General features: G+C 33.4%; 1 protein-coding gene across 1 annotated transcript in view; it reads right to left on the bottom strand.

Annotated features, from left to right (window-relative positions):
- LOC106477493 (carbonic anhydrase-related protein 10-like) overlaps window positions 1–4,154 on the bottom strand; it is a 146,746-nt gene extending 142,592 nt beyond the window's left edge. Inside the window, exon 1 of the mRNA XM_022381668.1 lies at window positions 3,670–4,154. Coding sequence (XP_022237376.1) covers window positions 3,670–3,715 — 46 coding nt within the window. The 5' untranslated portion in view covers window positions 3,716–4,154. The remainder of the gene's footprint in view (window positions 1–3,669) is intronic.
- Between the last annotated feature and the right edge of the window lie 9,840 nt (window positions 4,155–13,994).

Genomic DNA, 13,994 nt, shown 5'->3' with positions numbered 1-13,994 from the left:
TTGTAACTCTGCAGACATACCGCTGTGCCACGTGGGGGCGATATATATATATATACACACACACACATATATATATATATATATATATATATATTGATACACAGTAATTAATGATACTAATATGTAGTATGTCAATGCAAAAGTTAAGCCATTTTTAAAGGATTGTATGGTAAATTAATACCTAAAATAGGTATGGTAATTTAAAGGTCATTCTAACAAAAAAAAACAGAAAACATTATTGAGTGTTATGAATACATGAACATTTCTTTAAACTTTACAGTATAAATAAAACATTAAAACGTCACTGCTTGTGTTACACGTTGATTCAAAGTTTGGTGTTTGCTCCAAATGTTTCACAATGAATAGGGAAAGAAATGAAAGTCAGGTATATTATTCGAATTCCAAATTTTAAGGCTTTTTCCACATGGCTGAATATTTCATGAAATGCTTTTTTTTTCCTGAAACCTGAAAAATCTCAATGAAATGGATAAAACAAATAACCTAAAAAATAAATGTTTGCTCTCATCTTAGAATGAAGAAAGTACAGTTTTGGCCAAAATGTTTGCATACTGGTCTATATTGATGTTATTGTCTACATACATAGAGTAATTATTGAGTAAATGCCTGAGTAGTAACAAGAAAGGTAGCGTATGATGTTTTGTATAAATCGGTGTGCTTTTGGTATAATCTTTTTTACAGAGCAGATCAACGCTTTGTTTAGACAATTTCTCTGTACTTGGTGTAGAGTCATGCCTTGTCGTGCCAGAAGTTATAGGGCGTCAAATTGTTCGACTGTCCAGAAATGGTATGAAGCAAATGGATATTGCCAGAAAAGTATGATACCCACAGTGTATTGTATCCAGAATCCTTAAACGTCAGCGGACTACAGGAAACGTTGTTCCAGAAAAGTCTGCTGGTGAACGCCAAAATACTACTGCCTGAGATGACTGTATTTTGATCAGGTTGACACGTCAAGGTCGAAAGATGTATTGCAACACCTTACGACAGGAATGGCATGAACACATTCATTCCAGGGTATACAGAAAATTAAGTGAATAGAAGACTGACCAAACAATGTTGTTTTGCAACAGGCTATTAAAGGCTATCTGCAAACTGAAATTGGCCAGAATCCCCCGCCGTCGTAGTGTTACTTGGGTAAGACAGCATGCGAACTTACAGTTAGGACACTGGCGACACTGGAGTCCTGTTTTCGTCTTGTTAAAGCTGATGCGAGGATTTTTGTTCGTCGTTTGCCTGAAGAACAGATAAGGGAAGCGTGTTTTTTCCAAAGGGAACACGTAGAAGGTGGCGCAGAACATGGTGGAAAAATGCTCTTCATATTATTATCCAGGGAACCGCCAATGACGTCTCCTACAGGCATCACATGGAGACGATATTTCTGCCATATGCTAGGGTAAGGTTTGGCAACAACTTTTTGTTCCACGATGATAATGACACTTCCCACAGTGCACGTATTGTAGAGAATTATCTCGAACTGGAGATAGTTACAAGATTGCCATGGTCAGCAAAGTCTCCAGATTGTAATCCCATTGAGAACTGTTGGCCAGAACTGAGCCGAAAAATTGCTAACCGCGACCCTAAATCAGCTATTGTAGCTGAGTTTCTACGCCTTCATATGACAATTTGGGATTACATCATGGTGCATTACATCAATAACCTCATCGACAGCATGCCACGTCGCCTTATAGAGGTTATTGCAGTATGAAGAAAAGCAATCAAGTACTGAATGTTTAATATGAACTGATATAAGGTTACAGATACTATCTATAATAATTTGATGTTATATTTTGTCATTATATATGTTTTGAATCCCATCATAATAATAATGCTCTTATTTGTTACCAAATATGCAAACATTTTGGCCAAGACTGTATAACCGTTAATAAAGCTTGTGATAAAAATCCAAATCCAAATATCGTTATTGTACTGATGTTTCTTAATATCATATTCGGTACTGCAGATTTCGTCCACAGAAGCTCAAGAACAGAAAGTTGGATTCTACTGTTCTGATTGATATTTTTCCACACGATACATTACAAGTTATATTTGAAGCGTTGCATTTTTGCTAGTGTAAAAATTCGAATTTCTAATATAGAAAGCTCCCTTGTGTTGTTCCAACAAGTATCCTTTTATCTACTCACAAATACTTCGACCTCGTATCATGCGACATTTTCATGTTATTCAAAACAAGCTATATAGCAAATCTAAATTACCCTTGTGTTTTAACTCATCTCTTTATTTTGGATGAAGCGACTTTAACTTTATGTGTAGGCTCTAGACAATAATCAAAACTCACATTTTGGAAATTTTCTAAATAGGTTCCTCCTCTAGGAGTCAAAAGAGATTTGGAGGTAAAGAGAACACTTTGGGTTTATATGAAAATTAGAAGAATAAAAAGAAAGTTTCGCGGCTCTCAGGATTCACTGAAATCAATAATTGAAAATTATTATGGTCATGTAAGAGATTGTTCGAAACAAGATTTTTCCCATTTCATTCCCTATAAGAAGAAAGTTTTGCGGACTTTCAGGATTCACTGCATGGCTTAAATTTTACTTGAGAAGAGACAGAAACATTTAAATAGTTATTTTAAGCAAGATGTGCAAATGTTTCACTTCTTTGTTATCTTCCGTGAACTTACTAGTGACATTATAACCTGCATAACTCAATATTTCATATTGTTATCAGACAGATAGAGAATCTCACATAAAACTTATATTTCACGTTGGATATTTTCTAACATAAATTAATGTTATTACCTTTTCTGAATATAAGATACAAACGTGAATACATCTATAATTTCACTAAAGTTTGAGAAAGATTTAAATGTCTTATTTCTTCGATTTCTATTTTAATTTTTGTCCATGCGGAAAAATCGTTAGAGGCTCGCATAAACTGTCTCATGGCTAATTTGTTGAATTTCGCGTCATATTATTCGAGGGCTATCTGCGCTAGCCTTCCCTAATTTAGAAATGATAATCTAGAGGGAAGGCACCAAGTCAAATCATCCACCGCCAACTCTTAGGCTATTATTTTACCAATCAAAAGTGGCACTGACCCTTACATTATAAAGCCCCCCACGGCTCAAAGAGGGAACATGTTCAGTAACTGGTTTCGAAAACGCGACCCACAGATTGTGAATCAAACACCCTAACCACCAGGCCGTACCAGGCCTCTTGATGTTCTTTGATTATTTTCATAGTGCTAAATATACCATAAGCAATCTTCGCTCTGTCTATCGCTCTGATCTGACAGGAAATATCGTTTGATGCATCTTGTACAATAGCAACAATAATAATAAAAAACACTCTCTTTGATCTTCACGATCTGTTATTAAGATCCGTTACTTATTATTTGATGAATAAAACTAGTTATTTGATACACGCTGTACTTTCTTTTTTGTCTTTGAAAAAGAAATATTTTTTTAGACCTACTCTTTATTCTTGCAAATTATTATTTTCACAAAATACTATATTAATAATATAGGTCAATAGATACAGACATAAATATAAAACAAATACTTATTATAACCGTCATATAACTTTTAACAAATTCTCACCAAACGTCTATAGAAGAAAACTAGTAGTTTACAATAATCTGTCAAACATAGATATTTCCAAATTAAACCTATTTTCGTATCTCTTCACTTACCTTCAATAAGCAGAAGTAACTGACATAAGGCGAGCACGAGCTTCATTTTCAGTACAGTCAGGAGACTTCAACTTTTACACTTTAAGTTTCTTATGGCGGATAGCATCATAGATGTTGGTGATTGTGCTAGCAAGTGTCCATGGTTTGAAGTATAATTAAGTAAGAAAACTTTTTATGTTGAATAAAAATTCATTACATATTTACTCAAATCGGCACCAACCAACCAGAAATATGAAATTTAACCACTATTTAATAAGGAGAGCCTACGTTTGTGTGAAATAAGCTATCACTTTTACGACAGTAAATTATTTTAAATCTTTGGGATTTCTTAAAAGAAGAACTGCAGTGAAGTTTCATCAAACTTTTCATCCTAAATTTCGTAAAATCGTCCTCATAACCTAATGATAGACTGCGACACACATTTATTGAATTTACCTTAACTTAAAGCATTTCCCATTGTTGTCTGAATAGAATTCTCCCATTCACACTTCTCGCAGGTTGTCCATAAACTAAGTTACCAACTGTGCGGGTGGTCCTATTTATTCAAGTTAAAACTCAGCTTTCTAGCAAAAGCGCCGCCCTCTCTCGAGAAGGAAATGAAACTCTAAAATATTATTGTGGATATACATATTACTTATAAACTGATAATTTCTTCTAAACAATATTCAGCGTTAATAACAAGTTAAGTTAATTTATTTTTAAGTTGTAAGGTACAAAACATTTACCCGTTCGTTACTTTCAGTCAATTTGCTATTCATCATTTCTATAGTAATATTTTACTGAAATTTCATGTTCAATTTATGACATAAATAACAAGTATATAGAATACAATGCACACTAACAGTTCTTCTGTGGTTTAAAACTATTTATTTTGTAAAATTTTAGCCTTTTCTTCATATCCCGAGATGAAAGTTGTTTGTTTTAAAGCACTAAGCTACAAAACTTGCTAGTTGCGTTGTGTTATACCTAAAACACCGATATTATAAACCCTCAAGCTTACTGTTGAGCTATCAGCCAACTCAAAAACGAACAAATTATAATTTAAAACATCGTCTTTCTTTGTTGTATTCATTCCTAAAAAGACTGAAATTTCTTCAAAAGGTTTTTAGTTACATGTCTTTTTTTTTTAAGCACAGCTATTTATATCTGTCATGCATTTTGTTAGTTATAGTATGATGGATTAAAGAGCAGGATATTGGGGCTGTAGCCATAGGCCCGGATAAAAAAAATGCCCATTATGAGGTTTAGTTTTTGTTTTACCTAAGTCGTTAACCGCGATCATAATAGACTCCGTAGAAAACTTTAGCCCCTGGCCCCTTTGACCCTTAATCCATCCCTGACTACAACATTACGTGAAACTATGAAGTAAATGAACTAAAGTATGCAAGAAAATGTTAAATGCATTCGAAAACACTAACTGTATTATATTCGAACAATATATATTATATTAAATCTAATTCGTTTTAACATTAATATAGTGATGTGCAACTTTTCCTGTTTGAAATATCAAATTAAGTATTTAGAGCTTAAGTATACCTAACTAGTTTGATTTCTGTAAATAGTACTCATTTTTTGTACTTTAAAACTTATTGTTATTATAAGTAACTCCGAAGAAGATACCAAAAAATACAGTGTTATTATTTTTTATTTCGTTTTACTTAAAGACAAACATATTAACCATATTCAGTCCACTCAGACAAATGTAATAAAAAACTACGTAAGACTATTTGAAAAGTTTGCATAAATAACTAAATGGTTTTAGTTTATTTTTACACTTAATTCCCGATTCCTAATTTTCAACTTATGTCTAAGACATCGCTTAGTATTGTAAACCTTTTCTATAGATTCATTTAACCTTTTTGAGTTAACTTTAAGAAGGAAATTCGAATAGGACACAACCTGCTTCTTTGTGTGAACTCAAACGTGGTTGTCATTATTTCAGTTGTTCATCATCTGTCTTTAACCCTTTCAAACGAACTAAGTTTCCTAACGTATTTTATTTTTTTAGTTTCGAGAAGTATTGAAAAGAACTTTGGAACTTGGTGATATATCGAAATCAAGCATAAATCGATTGTTCCTGTGGTTTGGTATGCGTGTCAAAAATTCTTTAAAATCATTTTTCAGATATAATGATGAATATAATGATAATCCACACGCGCGAGTGCTAAGACTAAAAGAACAGTCTTACACATCTTAACACAACACAAAGAAAAGCCTTGAATATTACGTTATTAGTTTCATAATTATATTTGAATATCAGATAATAAAATTTTATAGTCTAATAAAACCCTACCCAAAAACCGGAACATGTGAAGCTGAATTTCAGTTTACGAATAAGCATATAGATTGTAATTTGTTAAATAATTAATCAAATACACGTTGATAAAAACTACTCAGATAAAAAGCAAAATATCCCCTACAACATGATATATGCGAAGCTAGTTTTGGTATGAAATCCATTGTCTTTCAAAGCCACATCCTCTATAATATTTTTAATGATACATCAATACGAAACAAGATTTTTTTTCGGGGTACTTATTTAAGACAGTCCTTTTTCTAAACGTTCTTACAGCCACTTTAATGAAACTGAAATAATATAGATATTAACAATAGAGTCTCGTTGTTTTTCGCCTTTTATTGGATACGTGTAAATATGCTTGAAGCGACATAACGTGTTATAATAAATGGAGCTGAATAAGTTTCTTATCTTTAGGCACGCGTGACTACACCGGAAATCCTTATTTCTTTGCTACTTTGTAATTATTTTGTCATAAGTTGGAAGAAACAGCAACCGTATTTGATAATTTGTTTAGTATACGAAGCAAAAATCAAGGAGTCTAACAAAAGAAGGTATTAATTTTTTTATCTCAACCCTTTGACAAAGCCTACCATAGGAGTTTTCCCATCCATTATTTATTTTCTGAATAAAATTTCCTGAGTGAACAGAATCTGGCAAAGAACTTAGATCGCGTTACATATTTTACGTAACAGAGTGGGCAATGATTATGCAAGGAAATGTTGCCTGTAAAAAATATATATTATTGTTGTCTTTTTGTTAAACAACGTTTATCTCGATTGCCTGAAATAGCCTTGGCATTGTGATTGTTTTTAAGGTTCTTATGATAAGCAAGACGTTCCTATTATTCCTGTAGTCACAAGAAAAGAAAGTAATAGCTGCAACTTACGACCTTATACAAAAAAGTAACTATAACATAAGGCGATTTCTAAGAAAGGCATAAGTGAACGTCTCGGATCTTTTAATTTTCAAGTTCACATTCTCTACTGTATTGACCAATACCGTTGATGAAAACAATCTTACTGTTATGCAAACGTTGAATTATTTTAAATTCGTAAAGCAAATACCGTGAATGTTCTTATAATGCCCTCTAGCCAAGTTCTTCTTAAAGATGATTTGACGTCATCTGCTTTTGTTTTTCTTTCTTACAAGCGTAAAAGACGAATCAATGAACATATAAAGGTAGCCATTAAATATTCTCCATTTTATGAAGTCGTCCTTAATGATATACGTAACTTTAAGACAGACGTGAATATATGACAAACAGAAATAAAACACACTTGTGATTCAAAAGAATGCTTATTATTATTCGGTATAAGTGTTCTAGCTTTTAGTAGATACAATACATTTGTTTGCAGAACACGAACATAAGTAATATGTAAAACCTCAACCACAAGCCCACGTCACCTTCTTAAAAAAATTGTAAAAACCCTCATTTTCATCATAGATTCAACACACTCATTATAAAATAAATTTTTGTTCTTGGATCCACCTTTCTTGTTTTCTGACAGTTAATGGTTACTTTATTGGAAATCCCTCTCCACACACATTTGTGGAACCGCCAGTTTCTTTCTTTATGAAAACTAGAATGATAACATGATGTGCTAAACGATATCTAAAGTCCTACAAATCCAGAGATGTTATGTACAAGTGTTTCTTTAACAGGATCCGTTCAAATACACCTGTCTTGGGAGATTATCAATAGTTTCATTTGAAAATGAGTACGTTTGATACCAGAAAAACTGGTCCGTCAATCGCTGGTGACAGACTGGGCCTTGTAAAATTCAATTGACTGATTCCTTCACATGTGTTTTTAATATTCGACCGTATTATGTCAAGTGACAGAATAAAACTAATAACATAACCGTTTATAAACTATCAAAAAAAGAAACTGCAACATGAGTGATGCTTATAACACAACTATGAACAATGAATGAATAGTAATGTGTGATGTGCAACTCATCACTCCACATCACACACTAATACAGTCACAATGAATTGACAATAGAGTAAAAACATGGAGAAACCCATATGAGCGCTTTATTTTGTTTGGGTATTTCCAACAATGTAAGTTGATGGAGAAAGTATAATGGTGTGGTAAAAATTTCGATGCCAGTGATCGTGTCCTTTGATTCTTATAGGAAAACAAATAATTCCAGTACCTCTTCACATCTTACAATGTTACATTTTAATGGATCGGGCTCTTCCGAGATGAAAATGTAATATTCTACCATAATCCCATAGTAAAAACTGGTTTCAACTACTTGACAGTGATTTCATTACATCCCTTGGCCAGTACAATAATTAGATCTCAATTCAATTCATCATCTTTGAGAAGGACATACATTGTGCATGCGCTACTGTAATTTTCTTTCGATATCTGTGAATCAATTACAGAATATATTTATAAGCACGACGCAAAAACCAATGGAGTTCCGAGCGAAAAGGCGCATAGAAATAACCGTATTATGTATATTCATTACCTTTAGGATAGATCAGACACTCCTAAGGATCAGACATGGTCATCAGTCATCTCTAATTTAGAACAGCTGACCGAGGGAGGACAGCCAATAAGCACCTCCCGCTGCATACGTGGTTACCCTTAACCAAGTAGCGGGATTGACAATACAGCATATCAACGCTTGAGCCTTGGAATTTCTAACCTGCAACTTGGCGCCCACTAACTACTAGGTCATGCCTGACTGCTCATCAGTTTTATTAGGTCAGTGACAACCTTCATGGTAAATGCATTGCACATGTTCAAATTCAGTTTTATATATATATACTGTCATTTTTTACTGTAAGAGCCTACAGTTTTTTACTGGGCGTATTTACAGAAGGTTAGATAAACTTTATAAAGCTGGAATTATTTGTCACCACAGGTGCGAGCGTATCGCCACAGGTGTCATGTTTAGCACTTATATATTTCTTTTGTTTTTTTTTAATTTCGCGCAAAGCTACACGAGGGCTATCTGCGCTAGCCGTCCCTAATTTAGCAGTGTAAGACTAGAGGTAAGTCATCACCACCCACCGCCAACTCTTGGGCTACTCTTTTACCAAAGATTAGTGAGATTGACCGTCACATTATAACGCCCCCACGACTGAAAGGGATAAAAAGTACTACGTACTAAAATGGCCACCTGTCTATTTATTCATGGTTTCAAATAAATGGCTTGCATAATCATTGAATTTGTTAATTTTGAAAAAGCTGCAAAATAAATTTTATTCTTTTGTTAATTTCACATGATATTACCTGATGTTCTTAAGCTAAGTTTGTGATTTAAGAATGATTTGTGGCTTTAGTTATTATATTAATTTGAAATACTAAGAAGATTGGTATCTGTGTGTAACTTGCAATGAAAAGAGGTTTAAGATTTCTCAGACAGGTTTTTTTTCTTATTTTAAGTATATTTTATCGATTTCATATTGAAATTAAAACTGAAAGCTAATTTTAAACTCATAAAAGACACTGATAGATTTGAGAACACAAATAAGAAACGAATATAACTGCAGTATTATCAGTGGCATAGCCGGGAGGGGCATGTGCCCCCTGAAAAAATCTAGGCATATTAATGACATATTATTTTTCAGCTTCTATATATAATAAACTCGTTTTTTATCATTTAATAAAAAATAAAAGTTCTATAAACACTATTACATTTGATTTGATTTGTTTTAATGACCGTTTTATTAAAAATTTTGATCAATTTCAGTTTTTTAATTTATTGGTCCTCCTTAAAATTTTCTGCTCCCCTGGATGGAAAAACCTGGCTGCGCCAGTGAGTATAACAACATTTGAAAATACCAAGTAATAGTTAAAATCAGTTAATGAATGTAGATAAGTGGTCAACGTTGACATCGATTTTAACCATTTATTTGTATTCTCAATTGCTTTGAAAATTCTACCTAATTGGTGATATCTAAATTCGTTTTGTTCCTTTTAAACTTTGTAACAATTGATTTTAGCTGTTTTATTCGTGTTTTAACATTTTTGTTTCATTAAGCCAATTGGTTAAAGATGGTTAAAAAATAATTAACTAATGCGATTTACTGAAAAAAAACAAGTCGATTATGCTGCATATTATATAAATGTAATTCATTTGGATCGTAAAGTAAGACATAATTTTAGATTTTTACAAAGTTAAAGTAATATTATGATTTTAGAGCTTAGAATTAGATTTAACTGTTTTTGTTTTTCGCAGATATTGTGTTCTCGCATGTTAGATCCATATTCATGTGTGTTTTTGTGTATAAAATATATTTATATATGTCTGCATAAAGTCATGAATATTTAACGAAAACAATGGATTTTACGTGCTGAAAAGAGAGGTGATAGACTTGTGGTTCGAGTGCGTGATCAAAATGCATAAGGAAAGTATGAGTTTTACATGATTTCCAAAAACTGTAGTGTGATATTGGTAGAATGTTATACATTATTCTCCTTCATAGACAAGGAGCATATGATGTATCAGTTGAGTGGTTTATGCCTTAGCGATACATACATGTTTACCTACTGTACAATCTACGCCTTGCAACGTTTCATATGATATATAAAACTTGAGAATAACTCTTTACCCTTTAACTGTTTAACAGATTGAAATTAGAACAGTATGTAATGACACTTTCATTTGTCACAGACCTAACAAAAGGAAAGATGACAATTCCGATAACGAACAATAAGATTTGGTCGTTTTTAGAAAAGTAAATCCAGAAAAGGAAATTCACCTTGGAAATCACTGGACATTGTTTGGTCGTTCCTTATAGAACCTAGTATAACAATTAGGCAGTAAATAAATGAAAGTTTCAGAGGGCGTGGCTAGTAGAAACTCCGAATTCTATTATTTTACCAGATTTCGCCATTTAACATCGATTTTAAAGTTCACAAACGATACTTTTTTGGCACTACATCTTAATCAAACATATCTACATATTGAGTTGAATTTAATCTACTCTGTAGATGTAGCTATTAATGGGCTTCAACTTGTTAAATATTATGTTACTACAAGGTATCGGATTTCTTTTCTAAATTTAAATTGGATTTGAATCGATACTTGTAATCAGTTTGGAAGATAATATACGTAATTTCATAAAAATATTTCTGTTCAACAAATCATATTGTAATGATCTGTATTTTATTCGCAAAAATTCTGTGAAAACTATTATGTAGCGTTGTCAATGTGATCTTTCAGTTCGAGTTAGAGGGTCTCCTTTTGAAAATCTTTATTTTTCTTACTTCGCATGTACAGAAGTCTTGTGGTTACTTGTTTTTTTTGTTGTTGATGTTTTTTTTTTAAGCACAAAGTTACACAGTGGGCTATTTGTGCTCTGCCCGCCGCGGTATCAAAATCATATTTTTGTGTTGTAAGCCCCCATACTTATCGTTGAGCCACTGGGGAAAGATATCTTATGATATATTGAACGCCTCGGCTGAATGTAGCAAATGACCAAAGTTTGAATACATTTTAATAAAAAAACTATTAGTTCAGCTGGACGACACCTTACGCAATAGAATGGGCTAAATGGTTCAAATCAGACACCATTGTGGATCAGAAATAGCTGTCTCTAATTCTGGACTACGGAACAAAGGTAAGGCAACCAGTCGGTAGCACCGACTGTCTTAAGCTGCTATTAACTGAATAGACGGACTGACTATCACACACCCACAGCTGAAAGTATAAAACGTATTTGATAGGCCAGGTCTCGAACCCGAGACTTTCGGATTCTCAATCCAAAACTACGAAGCCATATAACCCGGGTGGTTTCGAAAGGTGGACCTTTCTTCTTCAGGGGCAAACTGGGAATCTTCAATCCGATACGCTACCTACTACACAAGGTTGGGGTCTAGAAAGTAAAAAGAATATTAGAAGATAACTTTACGTTATTAAGTACATTTCTACACTTATGAACGGAAGATGATAAATATTAGATGGATAAAATGCACGCATGTGCTGTGCTAATATCTATTGCATAGTAAGAGAAGATAAAAAGTTCACGTCCGGTACATTCGAGTAGAAAACTTTTATATTTAGTTCAGAGCACCGATATTATTTGCTGTAATATAGCTTCCGATGGATCGTCGGTAAGCTTGAGGAATTTTAACGCTAAAAGTTAGGATTTGATTCCTGCGGTGGGCACAGCACAGATATTCTACTGTGCAGCTTTGCGCTTAAAACGAATAAACAAACAAATGCTCTGACATAATATTCACATCCTTATTAGTTAAGCGCTACGAGAGCTGGAGATGCAAATTCTTAGTCACTTTTTTTTACATGTACGTTACAAATTAACATAATCTTCCTGGATTCACTGCATAGATTTCGAGAATAAGTAGATACTAGTTTCTAACCATTTTTATTTTTATTTTGCCACAGGGCAGAAATATTGTATTTGAAGTTACGTGTTGGTTCACGACAGTAAAAAAAACAGTTATGAACTATAAACAGTTATTTACAATGGATGGGTTTACTGGTACAGTTATTGTATATTTGCGCATTTGATCTATGTATAATAATAATAATACAATTTTAAGTAACACTACAGGGCTCTAATTCAAAGCATAAACTAGAAACGCAAATGGAAGAAGATAAGAAAAACACCTATCAAAATATGTTTTGCCGGAAGAAATATTCTAATTTCTTAGTAGTCAAATTATATTTATACTAAATGGTTATTTCATTTTGTAAAACAGAGTTCTGATTATTATCGAAATTCAGCGCCCTTGCAAGATTATTCAGTATTATATAATAAGTTAGCAATAACATAGTTAAGGGGAAATTTAGCGTAAGGAAAATATGCCCGCATGAAAACATCATTACACAGAGAGGTCTAATGTTACATGCATTACAAGTAGTATTGTATAGCATGACAACGTTTTCCTTCGTGAGCCTCTAGAACCATTATGTCTAATGCAGTTGGAAAAGACATGTTGTTAAGGCGTTTATTTACAATTCTATGGAGCACATAGTGACTTGAATTTTCACTCTGAAACTCTGAGCAAAAAAAAAAAACCAAAAAACGAAGTTATTACTCCGTATCTTTTACAGGGATTTAAGTTATATTAAAATGAACAGGGGGTTTATGGATATTACAGTAGCTAATGAGAGCTAATTTACATATCCCAGAATTAATATTTCCTAAGTGTTAAACTGGTATTTGCAACTTTCCCAATGTATAATACTTCACACACGCAGAGCTTCGTAATTTGTGGAAGATAAAGAGTAATGTGACCTTCGTTTAAAATGAAAAAAGAAATTATTCATTTATTGTCTGAACAGCTACGAGTAAGGTCGGATCAAGGCGGGGGCTATTGAGACTTGGGCCCCACGCCCGGGGTTGAGAAAAAGGGTCATTATGAGGTTTAGTCTTTAGTCGCGATCATAATAGACCTCTTTAAATCCAGGCCCGTCTGATCCCTAAATCCGACCCTGGCTACGACTATACATATTATGATTTGTATTAGGTCGTCACGAAATTAATGTCGCTTTCTTTTAAGATGAAAACAAAAAACAAAAAACAGAGCAACTTATATATCAAAAAAAAAATATATCTATTAAATGAAACAGTCTCCATTCTTATCGATGATGCTTTTCCATCTTACAATCGGGTTGTTAATGCCCTGATTAAAGAAATCACTTGGCTTTGAAGCAAAAAACATGACGATGTCCTCTTTAACACCTTCCACATTTACATTAAGATGGTGCTGCAGCGAACGAAAAAGATGGTCATCTGATGGTGAGATATGTGGAGAATATGGTGGGTGGGGGAGAACTTCCCAACCCAACTCCATAATCTTCTGTTGCGTCAAACGTGCCACATGTGGACGTGCATTATCGTGCAGAAGAAGAACACCTTTCTGATTGACGAGTGAAGGTTGTTTCCGTTGAAGAGCTTGATTTAATCGTTCCAATTGCTGACTATATATATCTCTGCATTGTCAATTCGCTGTGGATTGAGGGGTTCGAAATGAATTACTCCTTTGATGTCCCACCAAATGCAAAGTATCAATTTCTGTGGATGGAGTCCAGGTTTT

Source organism: Limulus polyphemus, unplaced genomic scaffold (assembly GCF_000517525.1).
Source record: "Limulus polyphemus unplaced genomic scaffold, Limulus_polyphemus-2.1.2 Scaffold8, whole genome shotgun sequence".
NCBI lineage: Eukaryota > Metazoa > Arthropoda > Merostomata > Xiphosura > Limulidae > Limulus > Limulus polyphemus.
This window is presented reverse-complemented; position numbering and strand designations above follow the sequence as displayed.